The 20281-nt window shown below is 52.6% G+C and overlaps 8 protein-coding genes across 8 annotated transcripts; 5 read left to right on the forward strand and 3 right to left on the reverse strand.

Annotated features, from left to right (window-relative positions):
• Positions 1 to 341: 341 nt before the first annotated feature.
• On the forward strand, positions 342 to 590 carry MRS44_017829 (uncharacterized protein; the record flags this gene model as incomplete). The annotated part of the gene is made up of 1 exon (XM_065615723.1): positions 342 to 590. One exon carries the CDS (start codon positions 342 to 344, stop codon positions 588 to 590), a length of 249 nt encoding a protein of 82 aa, XP_065471795.1.
• A 14-nt stretch (positions 591 to 604) lies between these two features.
• On the forward strand, positions 605 to 4062 carry MRS44_017830 (uncharacterized protein; the record flags this gene model as incomplete). Its single annotated transcript, XM_065615724.1, has 3 exons — positions 605 to 1213; positions 1382 to 2689; positions 3016 to 4062. The coding sequence occupies 3 exons, from the start codon at positions 605 to 607 to the stop codon at positions 4060 to 4062; spliced, it is 2964 nt and encodes a 987-aa protein (XP_065471796.1).
• Positions 4063 to 4621: 559 nt separating this feature from the next.
• Positions 4622 to 7164, forward strand: MRS44_017831 (uncharacterized protein; the record flags this gene model as incomplete). The annotated part of the gene is made up of 4 exons (XM_065615725.1): positions 4622 to 4686; positions 4788 to 4943; positions 5504 to 5951; positions 6361 to 7164. The coding sequence occupies 4 exons, from the start codon at positions 4622 to 4624 to the stop codon at positions 7162 to 7164; spliced, it is 1473 nt and encodes a 490-aa protein (XP_065471797.1).
• Positions 7165 to 7512: 348 nt separating this feature from the next.
• On the reverse strand, positions 7513 to 8324 carry MRS44_017832 (uncharacterized protein; the record flags this gene model as incomplete). The annotated part of the gene is made up of 2 exons (XM_065615726.1): positions 7513 to 7790; positions 7922 to 8324. The coding sequence occupies 2 exons, from the start codon at positions 8322 to 8324 to the stop codon at positions 7513 to 7515; spliced, it is 681 nt and encodes a 226-aa protein (XP_065471798.1).
• Positions 8325 to 9890: 1566 nt separating this feature from the next.
• On the reverse strand, positions 9891 to 10907 carry MRS44_017833 (uncharacterized protein; the record flags this gene model as incomplete). The annotated part of the gene is made up of 1 exon (XM_065615727.1): positions 9891 to 10907. One exon carries the CDS (start codon positions 10905 to 10907, stop codon positions 9891 to 9893), a length of 1017 nt encoding a protein of 338 aa, XP_065471799.1.
• An 868-nt stretch (positions 10908 to 11775) lies between these two features.
• On the forward strand, positions 11776 to 13091 carry MRS44_017834 (uncharacterized protein; the record flags this gene model as incomplete). Its single annotated transcript, XM_065615728.1, has 4 exons — positions 11776 to 11946; positions 12023 to 12127; positions 12194 to 12561; positions 12629 to 13091. The coding sequence occupies 4 exons, from the start codon at positions 11776 to 11778 to the stop codon at positions 13089 to 13091; spliced, it is 1107 nt and encodes a 368-aa protein (XP_065471800.1).
• A 1239-nt stretch (positions 13092 to 14330) lies between these two features.
• MRS44_017835 (uncharacterized protein) lies at positions 14331 to 16126 on the forward strand (the record flags this gene model as incomplete). Its single annotated transcript, XM_065615729.1, has 4 exons — positions 14331 to 14495; positions 14572 to 15092; positions 15155 to 15236; positions 15308 to 16126. The coding sequence occupies 4 exons, from the start codon at positions 14331 to 14333 to the stop codon at positions 16124 to 16126; spliced, it is 1587 nt and encodes a 528-aa protein (XP_065471801.1).
• Positions 16127 to 16337: 211 nt separating this feature from the next.
• MRS44_017836 (uncharacterized protein) lies at positions 16338 to 19155 on the reverse strand (the record flags this gene model as incomplete). Its single annotated transcript, XM_065615730.1, has 6 exons — positions 16338 to 18002; positions 18056 to 18241; positions 18295 to 18542; positions 18600 to 18801; positions 18870 to 18924; positions 18995 to 19155. 6 exons carry the CDS (start codon positions 19153 to 19155, stop codon positions 16338 to 16340), a joined length of 2517 nt encoding a protein of 838 aa, XP_065471802.1.
• Between the last annotated feature and the right edge of the window lie 1126 nt (positions 19156 to 20281).

Raw genomic sequence — 20281 nt, forward strand, 5'->3', positions numbered from 1 at the left:
TGCTCGAGGAGTCGTAAAAGTAACGTGACACTTCGCGCTAATCCTAATATAGCTAGACTCCTCTTGGAAATGGTCTGAGCTCGCTGAGGTAAAGTTTTATTGGGGTTGCCTCACGTGACGACCACACTGCACAATGGACTTCCTGGCTCGGAAGGTTCACTGAGGGGCTTTCTTCCCTCCTGCAACTGCCTCACGGGGAGTCAATTGCTCGCCTCGGCAGGTGTCTCGTCATCTCTCACGCAGTCAAGACTCGACTTTCAGTCTCCAAGTCATTCTCTCGCAACTATAGCACTAACAAGGCTGCATGTACCCCCCTTTCCGCCCCCTCCCCCCGCTGTACGATGACGCCCTCCAGCGAGTCCATCACCGTCGCGCCCGCCCCACAGGACTCCGCATGGCCTCCACCCCACATCTGGGAGACCATGAGCGCCGCAGACCGCGCCAGCTGGCTAGGTCAAATACAGCGGGACAGGGCCAGGCGTCTGGAATTAGATATAGCCGAGACCGACCTCCGCCGGAGGAGGCCTCAGGGGGACCTGCAAATCGACGAGGATAACCAAGAGGAATACCGTGAGCCACCCCTGAAGTGAAACCACTCATCGACATGTTCCCGGGTGTCTCCGCCGCCCTCCTTACTCGCATCTTCGAGAGGAAGCTGAAGGCAACCGAACTCATACGCCTTAAAGAAAAATCGGTCACCGATCTAGATCAGGAAGACAGGGTCTTCAAGATGACCGAGTCAGGAGGGGCAGTAGGCTTCAAGAAGACAGCGCCATCGCTCAAGGACTGGGGCCCCAACCCCCAAATATGGACCGGCTGCTTCCTCACCTACCTGGCAGCCATAGGATACCTCTTCGGCGACAAGTACCCTAAGGCGGTCCCCAACATGCTCATGTTCATGAGGCAGATCCTGGACTTTGCTCAGACCTATCACTGGTCGGAAGCGGTACTCCCGCTTGCTCTTAACTTTCATCAATATATACTGGATAAGGGAGAGCTGTCGACGGATAGCTACCTGGTCACGGCCCAATTCCGCGAGAAATACCTCCGCCACAACCTCACCCTGCCAGCCAAGTCACCACCGCATTCCCCAGGAGCCCGACCCCGACAGGCGAGACGGGCCAGATCTTCAAACAATGAGACAGAGGTTTGCGGCAAGTTCAACACAACAGGGTGCCTCTGGGAAGGCTGCAAGAGACGTCACGAGTGCACGGTATGCGGTTTAGGCGACCACGGTGCCTCGTCCTGCCGCAAGAAGAAATAGCAAGCCAACCGAGCGGTGAGGAGAGGCCCTAGCGAAAACAACGGGGTAGCCTCCTACCTACCAGCGACAGGCGCGATACCGTGTGGTCAACCGGCGAGGCCTAACACAGCCACCCAGTACCCCGTCTTCAACCCAGAACTCCCGAAACTAGAGTTCTCTCCTTCACCACTACACACACAAAGCTGGAGCAACTTCCTCCGCTACTATCCCGGAAACCTCGGGCCCACCCTCGTGGGCATCCTAACGCACGGTGTCCAGATAGGCTACAGAGGCAAGAGGCAGTCTTACCATTCCACCAACCACCACATACACGAACCCAACATTATCACGGAAAAATTAGCAGAGGATCTTAGGCTCTGTCGGGTTAGATTGACCTCTGAACCTTCCTTCATCTCGCCGCTTGGGTTAGTTCCTAAACAGGATGGGGGATGGCGCCGCATCCACGACCTATCATGGCCCCCTGACCGAGGCGTCAACCAGGGTATACCAGACAGCTGGTCAACCATCGAGTATATGAATATCGACGATATATACGACCAGGTTGTGCAGGCCGGCCCAGGCTGCACAATCATCAAAAGGGACATCAAGGACGCTTTCCGAATAGTCCCCGTTGCTGAGGATAACCAGCACCTCCTAGCCTTTCGGTGGAACGATTCCACCTACGTCGAGTGCTGCCTCCCATTTGGCCTGGCAACAGCCCCATTTCTATTCAACCTCTTTGCGGAGGCTCTCCACTGGATACTCCAGTGCCTCCTCCCTGCATTCTACATGAACCATTACCTAGACGACTTCATCGCCATCACAAGATCGCCCTCAGTGTCCGACCCTGCGGGTGCCTTCGACGAGGTCTACAACATCGTAACCGACCGCCTAGGCATCCCTCGCAACACCAAAAAGGACGAGCAAGGGACATGCGTCGCGGTCCTAGGTATCCAAATCGACTCCATTGCGATGGAAGCTCGCCTGCCACCAGAGAAGTTGTGCCGCGCCACATTGGACGCCGCAGCTGCCCTGAACGCAGCGAGTCTCAGCCTCAAGCAAACCGAGAGTCTTACAGGCTTACTAGCCTTCTGCTCAAGAGTCGTCCGGCTAGGAAGAACAAGGCTACAGGCCCTATACACCTTCCAAGCCGCCTTCCCACGTGGGAAGAGCGCGCGCCGCCGTATCCCCTACGAGGTACGTGACGATTTGAAATGGTGGAGGGACTCCTTGTCTCTCTTCAACGGCGTACTCCTAATCGACCCCTGCCGCCGCCACATCACGCATCTATACACAGATGCCTCCACCACAGACCAGGGGCTCTTCTTCTTTTCTTCCAAGTCCACATCGGACTGCTGGCTGGCCCATTGCCACCAGCTTCATGCAAGCAATGCTGCCACATTGGCCCTTGCTCAAGACGCACATGCGCACATCAACACCAACGAAGTAGACGCCATCCTACAAGGCTTCCTACTCTTCAGCCAACATTGACTTCATCACACCCTCGTGGTCCACACGGACAGCTCTACAGCGCACACAGGACTAAGTAAAGGCTTCCTTCATGGTCCGCCCAATGCACCTCTGAAGAGCCTGCTTATCCTAGCCGCGGCGAGGGACATCCAAATCGTGCCACATTGGCTGCCCTCCGGGGAAAACACATTAGCAGACGCGCTCTCGCGTAATAACCTTCAACAGATTGCTAACATTTGCCCTCACTGGCAGGACCTCTCGGTATTGAACCGCCCGCGTGGTTCTCCTCACGAGCTCATCAGCTCAACGCAGGCCACCTGAAGCTGCTCTGGAACGGGCTCGGCGCCAACACGCGCTCCGTGTACCTCTCTGCCCAGCGCAACTACGAGAGGCACTGCGCGCTGCAAAACTTGCCAGCGTGGCCAGCTTCGAGGCACTCACTGATCTTGTGGCTAACCTCACGACTCCTTGGCAATTCCGGCCAGAAATCAGTCAAGCCAGACACGGCCCTGGCAGACTTAGCCGCCCTCCGGGCCTACCACATTGATAACTTTCTTGATGATAAACTCTTTTATAATAGGCACTTCCGCCGCCTCATCGACGGCGCGAGAAGACTCAGCCCAACGGCCAAAGTACGAGTCAGAAAGCCGATTTCGCGTGAGGCCATCACAGCGCTATCCGCGGGCTTAGACACACTTCCGCTACAGCCCTCGCAGATGACCGTTGACCTCAGGGATGATCTGAACTTCGCAGCCGCCTGCCGGGTGGCATTTGCTGGATTCCTCCGCGTCGGAGAATTCACATACAAGAGAGAAGACCTTGGTACACCTTCCATCTTCTTAGCAACGAAACTGACGCGCTCAGACATCAGATTCTCGTCTTCGTCCGACCATGCTCAACTCACACTCAAGAGGAGTAAGACGGACCGCCGCCACGAAGGAGTGCAGATCATCCTCGCGAGAACAGGAGACGGAGCATGCCCAGTCGACGCGCTACAAAAGCTGCTGCTCCTCGACCCCAAGGAGCACGACGCCCCGTTATTCTCCTTCCACAGAAGACCATTCAGTCGCAGCAACTCCCTATCTACCCTCTCTACCAAACTGAGAACTCTTGGGTTACAAACGGACGGGTACTCAGGCCACAGCTTTCGGAAAGGTGCAGCGCAACATGCGCACGATAGTGGGATTCTCAACGACCAGATTCAGATGCTCGGGAGATGGACCTCGGAGGCATTCAGAGTTTATTTCACGACGAACGCGTCAGTCTTGTATCAGCTCAACCACCAGTTCCAGACGGGCTCGCCGGCGCCGCTGTCTCTGGTTCAACCACCGTCCCCTCCACCATCCTAGTTTGGCCCGGGTCATTTGGGCCCTCTCTGACGCTGCGGTCTAATACGCTTACGCATAAGACCGTAGTGACAGGTGACCGGTTGCGGCCAAACTACACACACTCTGTCCCTCTTGACTGCGTGAGGTCACCAATAAAGGAAGGTTTTGACCGGTAGGTGGGTATGACCGGCAGGTGGGTATGACCGGCAGGTGGGTACTATGAAGCACGTCCTGGACTTCTTGTTTTGCCTCTATTGAAAACAAGCCAACAACATCAACACTTTTACACTACTTCAAACATGTCAGACGGCAAAGATTCGAACCTGAATGTAAAGCTTTCTGGAGTTGCCAAGCTTGAATCCTCTGAAATAATAATACAACAGTCTCCCTTTTGCGCTAGTGGCACAACGATTGCGGCCCTTATTCTGCCCACCGACGTCGCTCGATGTAGCTCATGCCGACCCACGACCACACACCGCCTCCTACTCTTCTGACTCCTGAGCGAACCCGTGCGAGTTTGCGACACCTGCCACGGTGATTAAACGACGCTGGCGTCAGGGTCTCACGCTCTTCAACCACCATGTCTGATCCCCCTTCATCCAACGCAGCCGTCGGCAGCACGTCCTCCGCAGCGGGGCCACTCTGGTGCGCAATCCTGCCGTCGCCGGCACTACCACTATTGTTCCTCAACCTGACCCGCTCCACCCGCCAATTCTGTCCTCGACACTCTATACTGACCTTTCCAGTCAACATCAAGGCGCCCGCCAGTTTCCATCCTGCGTTGCGCTGACCTCAGGCAGTGTGAACAAGACTCCGCCGCTCCAGGTCCGATGCTTAGGTAGCATGCCACCCGGAGCTAGCGTACTCCGCAAATTTGAGGGCAGCTTTGCGGGGTTTAACTTGTGAGTAGGTACCGTCACAACCGCCCAATGCTCCAAAGGTGGTTTCACAGAGAGAGTGGCAGGATTTGACGTGCCAGGGTCAAAGATAAAGACGCTTTGTCGCTCCATACTGCGGTAACTTGTTATGCTGATCAAGACTAGTAGACGTCGTTGTCGTCAGTAGGACTGCCTGCCTTATTTGAAAGTGCTGCTGCCATTCTAGAACCTTCCGCAACCGTCCTTTAGCTCCACCTGGTACGACGATGGGCGCATGTACGGTGGGCGATAGGGGTGCTTACGCCCGGGAGAGCTAATCTCATAGGGCCGCTAGATACGCTATGCCATTTACACTTCCGCCGTCTTGATCCTGACCACAAAAGAAAACCCCACTTCTCTCTCCGATTCTTTTTGTTCCAGCCTCGCTTGACTCTGTTTGACAGGCCTGCTTGAAGGCCGATTTCTCCAAGTGTCCAGCATCCTATCTTCAGCAGCTGAAGTATGGTCTGTCAACCTGAGGCTGTTAGATGTTAGTATCTCTAGGTTCGATGATTAATATGTTATATCCCTCGATTCGCTCCCAGTCTTCCCGTCTCTGTTGCAAACTTGACCGTCGCCCGCACCGCCTGTAGGTTAGGTGCCCATTTCTGCCCATCCGACGTCGACTTGCCTCCCAGAAAGAACGAAAGATTCGAAAACCTTTCGCACTGGGATGTGACGCGGGCTACCATCAATAAGCTGTATCTCGGCAAGCACCGTTCCGGCGTAGACCTCCAGGCTAAGCTCGTCGACTTCTGCATCACCCTCAGCGGCCCAACCGTCCGCGACGTCCACAACCGCCTCGCAACAGCCAACGACCCCTACTCCATCAACCATTCCTCAACTTCACCTCTGCGCTACCAACCCATCGCCATCAGCATCGAGACAAATGTGCGAGCCGGCTCGGAACAGGAGAGCAAGGCGCAGCTCGCCGTGTGGGCGACCTCGCACCTCAAGCGGCTGCGGCTGCTCTCCATGCTTCTGGGCGGCCTGGTTCTGCGAGAGGCCATTATCTGTGACATCCAATATGGCTTCAATAATATCATTCTCTGTATAAGACGTCTGAGGCATTTTCGATGCGATTAGGGAAGGCTAGCGTAGATAGAAATTCGACGAAGCTTTGGGGAGGTTGGGTGATGAGGGAGGCATTTTGAGACAATTTACATGTGTCATGCGACCATACCGCTTATGCGATCAAAAAAACAAGGTAGGAATATCAAACGCAATAAAAGTCTCAATAAAATAGACATTATTCAATGGCAGTAGCTTCAATTTTGGCCAAGCACCGTGCAAGTGAAAGTGAACATTTTGTATAGGGAATTTTTATTTTTGCTGTACGGTAGGTGGGTAAGGACGACGGGTGGGTTACTGCGTGGTATTGAAGCCATGACACAAGCCTCAGCTCATTTGGAGGGCTATCTTTACCAACGGCGTCAACAAGCCCTCCCTAAACTTCATATTGAACCATCTGCCCGAATTGGGCCAGTGGTTATACGACCTCGTCAAACCTGGGAGCGTCTTGGGTAGATTTCCGACCACTGACGGTGCGACCAAAACCCCAGATGCTGAGTGCCCAGGCATGGACAATCCATACAATGGACTCGTCTTACAGCTACCGGAGAACAGAAACGCTGTGGTTTGCCAAGCACAGAGAGTAGCTTTGACCACTGTTGCCATTCTGAAAATGGGCAGAGGCAAAATGCCAAACAGGCTCGACGACGTTCAACTAAACGCCAGTCTACGCAGCGACTTTGATGCAAATGTCAACCCTCCATCACCAACGTATATTTCAGCGCTTCACGGAGGGCCGCCGTCTTCATCAAATGGGAAATGGTTCTTCATCAATGGCATTGCAAACGAGTTCTGTTGGTTTCAACGGTCGTGCGACAAGGTCCGTGACACCTTCAACAGAGAAGTCACAGGAGTATACAACAGAAGTGACGGAATCCTCTGGAACTTTATCGAGTGTTGCGGCGAACGCAGGGCCGCTGAGCCAAATACTCTTATCGAAAGCACACAGAGTTGCGAGGCTGCCCAGAAGGCCCTCGAGCAAGAGCTTAGGGGGTGCTCTATGGCCCGCCGCTGGAAAGGTCCCCGGCAAAATCGTCATGATCGCGCACTCTCAGGCTTGCCTGGTCTTGCGCCTAGCGCTACAGACGCTGGTAACAAAGATTCCGAAAGGCTCCCATCAGAGACGAATCATTAAGGAAAGGCTAAGAATATTCACCTTTGGGAACCCAAGTATCGACTGGAAGGTGAAAAATAGGACAGAACACCCTTTGAGCAAATACGTCTACACTACAGAGAATTTTGCGAACGAGACCGACTTTGTGGCCATGCTAGGCGTTGTGATGCACCGCGACGACTAGGGCTCGAGTTATGACCCAAACTTGGTTTTCTATAGCAAGGCGGGAAAGGCGCATCTATTCGGTATATATTATTCTCTCGGGGTTAATGTTTATTACGGTGGAGAGAATTCATAGTTATTGAAAGCCGCGAATGGAATAGAGATAGCTTGAGCGATATAGTCTGGTATGTCATCTGCGAATGCGGCTCACTCCCACGGCTTTACACTTTTACCCTCGTCGTAGCTGCCACCAGCGGGTCTCCACATCTGCCAGAAGATCATGGGTTGCAACTCCTCGTCAATCTTCCTCCACACCTCGCCAGGGGCTGTCTTTGTCGGTTGCAGTCGGTTAATGTTGACAATAGTGAATCCGTGCTTCTTGTAGACAGGTACACCATACTCGGTGGCATCCAGCCACATCTCAACGCCCATCTCGTCAGCTTTCTGCTTACCCCAGTCCATTATAAGTCTGCCACGCCCTGACGCTGGAAGGCTAGGTGTGTATAGATGATATTAAGGTCTTGCACCATCAGCAAACTTTCCAAATTACTAAGTAGCGACCAATTGAAGCTTGATGACAAAGAGGATCGAAAGGAATATTTGGGCCTTGACTTACAAAGTTGCGGTCTTGCCCCGATCTTGCGTTTTGGTGCGTCGAACTGCTCCAAACACTTGCTAACATATTCCCGCGTCTCTCCTTCCGGGTACCAATAGGCTTCAGAATAGCCATCGTGCTTTTCGAAAGGGTTGGTTGGACAGATCTTCCATAGACAAGCGCCAACAATCTTGCCGTTGTCATCAATGACCTTCCCCCAGTAGCTCGTTGGATCCGAATTGTACCAGTCTAGCTGGCGAGCTGTACATTCCTTAAGTGACTCTGCTCGGACAGTAGGGCCGTCGCCATGAACTGGACAGAAGAGGCGGAAGAAACTTTGAAAGGGATTCTCATATGCGGCCCATTGGCACTCGATGACTTCAAAGTCAGTGGCGGTGTCCACCTCGAGCAACTTGAAAGGCATGATGCTGATCTTGTGGGTTGAGACAGGAGCTTGTTGATGCGCAGAATCGCATACGAAGATGGGGGTTCATTTGAGTCCAGACAGGGCCAAAGTCAACGCATGCCGAGACCCCGAAAGATCGACTGATTACCTCTCAAGCCTCAAAAGTTTCTACCATTTTTTCTCACGGTGCTGGTTCTACAAATGGATTGAGAGGATGCTGTGCCACGCCTGACGGGAATTACCGCCATGCAGTTTCTCCTGCGTCCAAGCACACGGCAGGACGGTGGTTGTGCCTTTTGAACGGAGTATAACCAACGGGAACTGTGTTCTCTGACATCTAACCTTGAACTAAGGTGAGTGAGTTCCTGAGCCAAACTTGAGGGCCGGGGGTTTAGGACCAATCATGAAGGTTACATGGTGCGCGGGCCCTCCCGGATAGTTCTCCGCGGACCGATTGATCGACAGCCGCGAAGGCACGCACGGGGCAATTTGGTGATATCATCTCCTTGCTTGCGCGAAGACATCCAACGCGTACCCCGCAGGGGTCTGATCCAATGAAAATGAAGCTGTTGAAAGGTACTTCTTTTCCCACTCATTTTCTATGGTGATAGAAGTCGAAGCAATTTGCCGAGTTACATAAAGGAACATTGCAAAGCCCGCAGCCATACCTTGATTTCGGCACCTTCTTCTTGCCTCTATTCCCGTCAGTCTCCACCAAGGCACGCGCCGCAGCTTGTGATCTCGCAACACCACAGCGATGGCCCTGACAGGCGTGGCAGGGACTATATATTTGGTACGGCCTCGATAGATAAGCTGATGGCCCGGGTTACTGAGATCTTCATTGCCGGACCTATATCTCTTCCTTCCCTCATAGGCCGGACTGTAAGCTGCGATGAGGGCATCCACAAGGCAGCTTCTCCACGCCGCTTGTGACCTATATCTCTTCCAACTTGGATTTCCGTATAGCTGCAAAAGATAGCTGTTGATGAGGGCAATGTCAAGGAGGAAAGTCCAGGCTAGAGCCTGCCAAGGGCCCCGACGAATGCGGTGATCATAACCTAGCGATGCCCTCAGTTGGTCTCCTCGGTCCACATGATTCATTTCGTCATTGTAAGTAGCAGCAAAAGAAGGAATCTCGAATTCCTTCACAGCTTCCTCACCAAAAAAACGCTGTATCGGCCGTGCACGAGCTTCCATCGTGTTCGGCCGCTTCCTCTTCCGCTTGACAAGCTCGTCTCCCTTGAACACGGAAGTCAGGAAGAGCACGAGGGCGTTATCTTTCCAGGCGATTTGGTTGACCTGCCAAGCCAAGAGACAAATTAGTAAGGGAATCACACATAAATTAGTCTCAAGACCTTGCCTTGTGATCAACTGTTGGGGCTATTCGAAGCTCGCCAAACCGAAGAAGGTTACGGCCGGCAGTGTCATCAACTTTGAGCTGTACGAAGGGCTTGAATATGCCACAGTTGCGGCGGGCTGTGCCTGTGGCCCCGTGGCCTAGCCGGCGAAGATGTGTGAAGAGATTCGCAGATGAGAAGAGGTTATCGATGAAGACGTGATATCTGGCTTTTGGCAGCTTATTAACTAGGGCAACGACCACGCTCTGAGTCGGGTTGAGAGGCGTATATAGATCTCTTCGTCTCTGACTGCGTAGCTGACTAGGAAATTGGCTCTTCTTCCTTGGGTGCCGGCGCGGCTTCTTCTGAAGACCAACTGGTCCGTATCTCTTCTTCGGCTGGTGCCAAATCCACCGTAAGAAGAAGCCTTTTTGGGCCACAACCCAAGACTTGAAGCCGAGGGCGTAGGTTTATTAGGGACCTTCGTTGTCTCGTATGACCTCCCTGTGAAGCGGGTCATACACTCATCCACAGCGATATTCGTGCCTGGGGTCCATAGCTCGAGAGACACACGTTGTATGTGCTCAGACCAGTCATCCACGGCTTGGAATACCTTCGGCAGCTGTGTATCGGCGATGTTGAACGGGTTGAAGACTCGTATGTGGCGTTGAAGAAGCTGGAAGCGGTCGTACGTAAGGTATTTGCGTATACTGTGGTCAGCGCCTTGATGCCCCAGCGAAGAAGTCTCCCAATGGCGGTGGATCGTAGATTCCTTATGAATTCCTATATAAATCAGGATGGCAAGCCATACGTATACCTCTGCAACGGAGGTCTCATACCAGCCTCGCAGCCGGCTTGCCGGGCCCAAGTGACGACTTTGGAGCAAGCTTTGAACCCAGGAATTGGTGTAACGGACCCAGCTTTTAACGAGGGAATAAGGTAGGAAAAGCTGGAAAAGCTCTAGAGGCGTCTGGGGCAGTGACTTGACCTCTAGGTCTCGTGAGGGCATCTCCATAGGAAGGAAGTAGGCGCCGCAGCGTGTGGTCGGGCTGAACACGGGTCTGCAGGTGAAATCGTCAGGTTGCTCACGGCGGCTATTTTCTTCTGTGATATAACTACTAGGGTCAGCGGCGTTAAGTGCCTGGCCAGGGACTGATTGGGAAGTCATAGGTCTCTTCAAAATAATTTCTATGGTGTTTTGGCTGTAATTGATTTCAATGAGACCTCTCGTACCCCGCTCGTACCCCGCTCGTACCCTCGTCATTACGTGAGAAAAGTGGGTCCGGTACGCGTTGGATGTCTTCGCGCAAGCAAGGAGATACCTCATATCTCACATCCTGATCGAATGGAGTGTCAATGCACATGTCACAAGGCTATGAACCCCTTGAAATGTGGGCTCTTCTCACTGTGCCTGAACTCAGTCTTGGTGAAGCTTGCCTGTTTTCGGCCAAGCTTGCAGATTGGTGGCGAAGTATCTCCTCCGCACACTTTCTATGCCAAGATACCTTGATTCGAACTGGAAGCTTGGACACCCGTCAACATTACACACTTATGAACTGGTCCTGAGTAATTGAAAGACCAGAAAGTCACGGGCAGGTTTTTCAATTCACGACGGTGCATCATGGAACCACTTAGCTACGTCCTTTCTAGGAGGCTGTTCCAGACCTCGGCCGGGTGCCGAACGTGTTCCGTCATTGGTGGCCCGTCGACGGCGGACCGTGCCCCTGTTAGTGTTTTAGGCCCGGGGAGGAGCAAGTGATTGAATCCAGCCAAGTCTCGTTTGCGCCCACAAGGCTCAGTCCAGACACTATCGACAAACTGTGCCAAGCCAAGTAAGTGAAGGCGATTCTGGCAATCTCAACTGCTATCTAGGTCAACAATGCCGCCCTGCCCTCTTCCCGCGCCGCTCCCAAGAAGCGGCTCTGGGATTTTTCACACAATCAACGTTCCCCAATCTCGGGTGTTGAGGCGCTTGACTTTCTTCCTCACCTTTCCTGCGGGCAGCTATCGTTTCTATTTGTTCTCCCCAACCGTCGTGCTTTTCCTTAATCGTTGTGGTTCCCCTCTCCTTTTCGCTCGATTCTTCCGTTACTCCCACCATTGTAACCGTGACAACCGCTGCTTCGCCCGATATGAATCCTACGCAAAAGGTCATCACCGACACCAACAAGTCTCCGCTAGTCCAGGTCTTAACCTTGATGTTCCTTGTCATCGCTCTTCTCGCATGCTCTGTCCGCACGGGAACCAAGATCCGCATGATCAAAACCCTGAGGGCCGATGATATCCTCACCATTGTCGCAAGTGTGAGTAGAGAGTCTTGTCAGCGCGATTCACCTAGCAAAACATCCAACTGCTGTGTGCTCACGCCCGTACCCGCAGGTCCTTGCAATCGGCCAGTCCATCGCTGTGTTCGTAGGATGTGAAAATGGACTGGGGCGGCATTTCAACACGTTGAACTCCCGCGAAATCGACACATTCTTCAAGGTAGATGCGTTGACCGCAACCCGCAGAGTCATGGCCAGGAGCACTGATCGAGTATTGCGACTGTAGAGCCAATACGCGGCCAACACCATGTTCATCACCTCCCTTTTCTGTTGCAAGCTATCAGGTATCGTCGGTCTCCGGATTATGAGCCAAGGAAGCCAGAAATGCACCATTTTTGGCTGTGAGGCTGCCGTCGGCGGATGGGGATTCACTGCGCTCGTTATCAACATCTTCCAGTGCCGACTACCTACGCCGTGGAGGTACGCTGACGACAAAGAATGCATCGACCGAACTGCTTTCTGGACTTATTATTCCATCACAAATATTGCCTCGGACATTGCTATTGTTGTCATCATGTGCGAAAGCGTTCTGAAAATCCAAACATCATGGTCCAAGAAGGCTTTGGTGATGGGTGTTTTTGGCAGCCGTATCCTGTACGTTTTAATCCCGCAATTGAGATAGTTCTATCTAGATTTCGTGCAACAGAAAACACTAACAAAGACGGAAAAGTGTTACACCCGCAATTGCGGTTCAAATCTATTACTCCAACAAGGCTTTTGGTGCCACCGATTTCACTTTCTCGATCTGGAAAGCCACTATTGCTTTACAGCTAGTCCAGTGTCTCTCCATACTCATCGTTTGCATTCCCAGCTTCAAGCCCTTTCTCGACAGCGTGGAATCCGGCCAGATCCGTATGGATGACCTTCGGCGACAGGGCAAGACTAGCACCAACGGCTACCCGAGTGGGAGGCCGGGGTACAGTGGAAACAAGTCAAGCCGGAGCACCCCTCTAGGCACTGGGTCACGGCCGTTCAGGTTGATCGAGGAGCCTGTCACGATTGAACCACAGCATAGCCAAGTATTCGAGTTGGCTGACTTCTCTAAGTCAAACTCACGAGGGGCTGTAAAAAACGACGACGGAGCAGCAGGGTGCTGCTTCGGAGGGGCAAAGCCGCCGCACTAGCCACTCAAGTCAGTCTATCCTCGTCCTCCAGACATGGCAAGTGGAAGTGCGGAGCATGCACGAAAGAGCCATTGGGGAAGATTGAAGAGAATTTCTCTTTCCCCGCTAAAGGAGGCACAGCGCTTTGGATCTCACGCACAGGGAAACATTGTATACCAACGTCGTGAATGGAAATCGATCAAGGGGTCGGACAGCTTGAATCCCCAAACTTGTCAAGAGCGAAATCATCCGGGAAGCTGAGGGCGTGAAGAGGCATCAAGATGATGCGCCACTCTGCAGGGGGCCAAAGCGAGGACCCAACATGTAGATGAGCCATGGCAGGGGTAATTCAATTCATAGGGGAACAGGTTTTGTACATGTTTGCCGCATGTTAGCCACGGGAGTGGTTCGGGATGGCAGCCATTTAAGAGAATGCTTGCATACATCATAGCACGGACATGACAGGGGCAGGGTGAAAACGGAGGAGGTGCCAATTTGGCAACGTGGTTGGATAGGAAAGGGCAGATTGGGGTATTAGATCGCACAAGGGGGCGCTTTGACCTGGAATGGAGCATGGATGTCAACTTTCCATGTGGCGTCTTCCCAAAGCGCCTCATAATGCCGTATGCCGTCGCCGCTCAATTGCTTGATGATCTCTCCGGTGCCCGAGGCAACCGTCTCCTTGAGTCAGGGTGGGAAGTAGTGCTCCTTCCGATGAAGCCGAATTGCGCAGCTCTATAGGCCAAGTTGAGTGTCTAAGAAACCGCCTTGAAAGTTTCTGTAGAGATCCTTGTGCTGGACAACCGAGAGACGCAAAAAAAGCAATGGTAGTCTGGCTGTCAGCAAATATGAACCCTGGACGTTGTAGCACTGACCCTCTTCACCTGCTACATCAAGGCGCCGTTCTCGGTAGACTAATGCAGTGTCAAGGCCCCTGGACAGGTTCCAGGGTTGCTAATCTCCACAGTTATGCACCGGCGCACCGGAGCAGGCTGCCGGTTAAACCGCGAGAACAAACTCAACCTCAAGCATCTGATAGCACCACCAACTTCTCGCCTTAGGGAGGAGGTGGTGGCGTCAACATCCTCCTTTTACCGTCATCCTGACATCGTCTGGAATTCTTGACTTCTCCATTTATCATTTTTTTTTTCTCTTTCATTTCTCTACATTTTGAACTCTTCTGTCTTGTTCTTCTCTCATCCTTCCTCTTTAATCCATCATTTGTTGAACTCCCCTTCTGCTTCCATTTCCCGCTCCGCTATGATTGGTAGCGACAACTCCAGCTATGAGCTGGGCAACACGGTGGCCGTCGAGGCCCATGAAGCCGGCGTCTCGATGGAGGTCAAGCCATTTTCTGCTCGGTCTTCGAACTGCTACGCTGATAGTGATCAATTGGCGAGACTAGGCAAGAAGCAGGTTCTCAAGGTACGCTACCGCGTCGTCAACTTTCAGCCTCTATTACATTAGCCTCATTCCATTACTTACTACATCGTTTGAATAGCGAAATTTTGGCTTCATGTCGATTCTCGGCTTTAGTTGTACCATCCTGATTACCTGGGAAGCTGTCACAGTTCTCTTCGCTCAGGGCCTCAACAACGGCGGCACTGCCGGCGTCATCTATAGTTTCCTTATCGTCTGGGTCGGCAACTTCAGCGTCTTCTCTACGATGTGCGAACTAGTCTCCATGGCTCCCACATCCGGCGGACAATACCACTGGGTTGCTATGATGGCACCGCGATCCTGCGCCAAGTTCTTGAGCTACCTTACAGGGATTCTGACGGTCGGCGGCTGGCAAGGCTCCGTTGCTTCTAGCGCTCTTCTCACTGGAAACATGATTCTGGGTTTAATATCTTTGAACAACGACAGCTTTGAGCCCAAGCTGTGGCAAGGCACTCTGCTCTTCTGGGCCATATTCGCTTTCGCCGTGTCCATAAACACCCTTGTCAGTTCGGTGCTGCCCAAATTCGAGGGCTTGATCCTGATCCTGCACGTCTTGGGTTTCTTCGCCGTCCTTATTCCCTCGTTATTCTAGGCCCCCACGGAGATGCCAACGAGCTCTTCACGACATTTGTGAACAACGGCAGCTGGCCATCTCAGGGATTATCCTTTATGGTTGGTATGATGGGCAATGTTTTCGCCTTTGTCGGTACTGATGCCGCTTTCCACGTATGTCTTACCCTGTTTGAGAGTTTGCTTATATACACCCAGTGGAGGTCGTTACTTACTCGCTTTTGCAGATGTCCGAGGAAACTGTGAACCCGTCTGTCGTGGTTCCCGCTTCCGTCCTACTGAGTCTATTCATCAATGGTGCTTGCGGTTTCGCCATGATCATTGCCATGGTCTTCTGCATGGGTAATTTTGACGGGGCTATCAACTCTGGTCCCGGCATGCTGGGATTTCCACATATGTATATCTTCAAGCAGGCGACCAATTCCACGGCCGGTGCTACCGTCATGGCTACAATTATCATGATCCTTGGAGCTTGCGCTACCGTCGGCATGCTTGCCTCGACTTCACGAGTATTCTGGTCCTTCGCCCGTGACCGCGGTCTCCCTTTCTGGCCCACCTTGTCCAAGGTCGACGACCGCACCACTGTTCCCGTTTGGGCTGTCGCCGTCACTACCACCATTTCGGTACTGTTATCTCTCATCAACCTTGGGTCTCCTATTGCATTCATGAACGTCACGTCCCTTTCGATTTCCTGTCTCTACGCCTCCTACCTCTTGGCCGCTATTCTGCTCCTCTACCGCCGTACCACCAAAGGTTTCGCGTTGCCAGCTACTTCAGATCTCCCAGCCCTGGCTAACACCACAGGCGCCGAACTCGTTTGTGGTCCCTTCCATCTTCCGGGCGCTTTTGGTATTGCGAACAACATATTCACCATCTGCTATCTGGCGGTGGTTGGCTTCTTCAGCTTTTGGCCTCCGGTGCTGAACCCAACCCCCGACATGATGAATTATAGCGTTCTAGTTACTGGCTCAGTTGCCATTTTTAGCGTTGTCCATTACTTCGTACAGGCCAGGAAGGACTATAATGGTCCCGTTGTGGAAATCTAACCGCTTAGGGCAAAGGGTCAGAAAGATTAGGGGTCAGATCCTTCCAGCATAGCCCTCAGCACAGCCCTCAGCACAGCCCAATTACAGGGATGAAACTATCAACAGTACGAGACTCACCATTAGATATTCATTTAGCTAGGAAAATCAAGAGTCTCTCGGTGATTCTTATCCATCTGTCTGGGTGATATACAATGTTCGTGCGCCTGCGCAATCAACCGCTCGCCTCTCTCGCCGTCTTTTTCTCGCGGCTCTCAATAGTCTCGACAAAAAGAATATCCACAAACGGCAACGTATGGTTCACTGAACTTTTATGCACCCCAATGTCGTTGGACACCTGTAAGTCCGCCTGCAAGTTGGTTCCGAAGTGGCCCATCGACTGGAGCTCAATCCCTGCTACCGGTGATGTCTTCGAGTTAGTCGGTGCGATCGTGAGCGTGTCTGAGTCTTCCGATCCGGGCCCTTGCTCTGCTCTCGGCTTTCTTTCTTCAACGTCGACCGTGATGTCTTGAAACACCATGATATCTCCACATGACGGCCGGGCCTGTCGTGAGTTGGGCGACAAGGCGCGTCGTCCCCTCACCGTCGCCATAGTCTTGCTATTCATCCTTGTGGCCACTAAACTATCGGACCGCCCAAACGGCCAGAACTTGGATAGGAAGCCAGGTTCGCTATCTGGGGATCCCTCACGCCTATCCGCCAACTTGACGACGTGCCCAAACTCTTGGTGTACCCCTCGTATAAATTCTTGTTGAAATTGTGCTGAGAACTGGCGCATCTTGAAAAAGCTAAGAGGCACAAATTCACAGTTGGGGCTCGACAGCACTGAGTGGATGGGAATCACCCGCCGCATCACAATCATGGTCGATTGCACCCATTCTTCATCGTCTCGGCAGGGTACACGAACCATGGTAGAGGTGAGGACTGCGTCTTCAAAAAGGGGCTCTTGTGTCCACTCACACAGCGTCTTGATGGTCTCTGATAGCTGACCCGCAAACTCGATCTCCTGAGCGTTTTGCCGCGCCGAGATCTCCTCCTTCAGACTTTGAAGTATTTTGGAAACTGGCATGTTTTCAAACCCCCTGAGGAACTGTACGTGCCAGTTCTCGAGTGTCTTAAGTGGAAGAGCCGTGGATGGGAGAAGATGTCGGGCGTCCTTCTGTACCAGAACCTCGAATCCGGAGCTGACGCAGGCTCGGATGGAGAAGAATCCTATATGAACACCTAGGGGTGCCTCGTTCTGCTTAGTTGTATATGTCGACATGGATCGGAGTTTCGCCTCAAAATCGGAACTCTGAATCTGCATGCACGACCTGATGATATTGCTGACCTGATGGAGCTCGGCGAAACGATAACCGGCTGACACAAAACGCTCGGCGTCCCGATCCGACTCGACGCGGCGAATTAACAACATCAATAAGCCGCGCCCAAAGTCCTGCTGTCGAGCGTTGAGCCCCTTCTCTGCCATGTCAGAGCCGCTTTGGTTGTCCTCATGAGCGTCTCCCGTTCCCCAAGAGAGACTTAGACGGGAGCCCATTCGAGATTGGGCTCGTGGCCACTTGCCGCCCGGGCCTGTAGGGATAATCTCATCCCACAAGACACCTACTGAGGTCATATCCTCATGAAACCGGTCCGCAAGCTCGGCTGCGGCAAGACAGAAAAGTTCCTTAAAAATGACGTCGTAGCGTTCAATTATCTCTCCATACTCGCTAATGAGCTGAATGCCACGTCGTCCGTCCTTGTGAGTACTAGAATGCGGCAACTGTGATATGTGCCGCCTCATACCGCCGACAAAGTTCGAGATAGTACTCCAGTTTCTTGATGCCTGGAACATCCATTGGAAGATTGGGTGACTGATGCTAAAGCCGTCTTTGGTATTCTAGCGAAGTGAGTCGAGGTTCATACACAACGTGGCAGAGTATATATGTCTACCTTTTCCAGAAAGGAGTCAGTGACAACAGTACTGGGAATGAATCCATCAGGGTCAATGAGAATTCTTCCGCCCTTGTCGAAGACGGCCGCTCCCAGTGTGACCTGCTGCGCTCGAAGGGCCGACTTTCTCATATTCCTCGCGCGAATAATGGCTGAGGTAGCAATGATGAAACACGCACCAAGAGACTGTTCTGGATTAGCCGCACTCTTCATATTGTCAACTGCGGTTGCTTACTGACCAAACAGATAACCACAATGACAGTTGCACCTTTAGAGGGCTCGTTACCCTCAGACTTGATATCTCTGAGACGATAGCGAGTTCCAGTAGCGGCACACCAATGCATCCCTGATACAGCACTTGCAAGGACCGCAGCCGAGATGGCTCGCTTCTGCCACGAATTGGTCCATACAGCTCTAAAGACAAAGAACGTGAAGAGGGCAACGTTGCTGGCAACGACGGCGATGATGGCAGATCCGACGATATTAACTGGCCGATATACACAGGTATAGTTTTTGATAGACGCGTTCCCGAGATAGTGCATACTGCAGGTGGCAACGCCGCAGAGAACACCGCCGATAATAACTCTCCGCCAGGAAACGGTATTATTGGTGCCGATTGCGAGAAAGGCGGCCAGCAAGACGAGGATAGGGATGAAGAAGGATACAGCTGTGAACCCCCTCGAGTAGGCTATTTGCATCTCGGGTTCTCCGTTGGCAAGATCGATGGCTCTGTTTCCAATGAAATGCTAGTTGGTAAAACAGATGGTGAGCATTCGAGGACTACGTGATGAAGATGGATATTGTTGTTACTCACCATGCACCAGATGGCTACTCCGCCCATGGTAACGGCTGAGCTCACGAGTAACAGGCTGATTTGGTCAGTGTGATCATTCCAAGACATAATATGTGACTTTGAGCATCAAAAACACGTGAACATACTGGTTGAACAGGCCTCGGAAGCCGGTTCGTCTGTTGATAAGCTCAAGGCTCGAGCCTGCGCCGACCAGGCTGACAACGTAGCTGAGAGCGACGAAGCCGGCATTGTAGCTCTGGGGCACGATGTGATTCTGATACTCACCAAGCAAGTCGTAGGAAGTCATGATGAGACTAGAGCCCGCGGAAGAGCAACGGCAAGTTGCTGACACCGTGCAGTAGAGAGCGAGGATCCTTACTTGGCTGGGTGGAACATAATGCGACTCGGGCGGCTCTTAACTGACACCTACAAACGGGGGCACGGCTTACAGAGTTTAGAAGCTCGGTAGCATTGCTTCTGGTTGAGTTTGGTTGCTAGGACAGGCTGGCCACGCTTTGGGATTCACTTGAGATGGCTTGGTCATTCATTACGAAGTCGGAAGCCATTTTGGGATGCAAGATGCCCTTCCCGCTACCTGGATGGCCACCATCAGACCAGGACTAACACCCAAGGACTAGCCAGGTGGGCTAACGTAAGGAGGGTGAAAGCTTGGCTGTGATTCGGGGACCCATTAGGAATTGAGACTGAAACGCCATCTGCGATCTCTCTTCCGTCTGAGGTGTTGAGCTAGCTGATCGGGGGATGGTCACCGAGCAGGCTTGCGTAGGGGTGGCTTGAGCTCTGCCCAGATGAAACAAAGATGACGGTGCTAAGTCAAGCTATGAATTCATACAATGGGCGCAGGGTGTTTTTATGTAGGGATTGTGGTTGCATCGAAAAGCCTATCAACATGCCTGGTCGCCGAGCCAAAGACTTAAATTGGTGGCGGGTCCGGTTCGCGGTCAACACGGTTTTACCCGTCGCTTGTGCTAGATCGGAAATAATACCGTGCTCGCAACTGGACCTCTTAACGCCCGAGCTTTGGCAGTTAATGATGTGCGCCCTTCGTCACTAACGTTGGGGGCTGCTGCAAGGGGCAGCCGCCTCTTCCCACCATCATCACGAGAACCAAGGCCTGGAGGCGATCTCGGTGCACTCCGCTTTTGTCTCTGGCCAATGCTTTTCCGCATTCGTATGTTTATGCCAGTTCCAGCATTCATCCGAATCTTTTCTACGGCGCCATTCACCCACAAACTTCCGGTAAGTTTGAGTGGCTCAAGCGAACGCGCCAACCAGAAATGGCGCCAAACGCGACGAAAAGGCCCAGATACAAGCTAGCACTACGCCGTCTCCGCAACGGTTTGCAACGGTCCCCTTCGTAAAGTTCGTCGGGATTGTTTGTGTAGCAGCTCATCCGGAAGCCTCGCCAGATA

The sequence above is a fragment of the Fusarium solani genome (assembly GCF_023522795.1).
Source record: "Fusarium solani strain SB1 chromosome Unknown bctg00000014, whole genome shotgun sequence".
In the NCBI taxonomy this organism is placed as follows: domain Eukaryota; kingdom Fungi; phylum Ascomycota; class Sordariomycetes; order Hypocreales; family Nectriaceae; genus Fusarium; species Fusarium solani.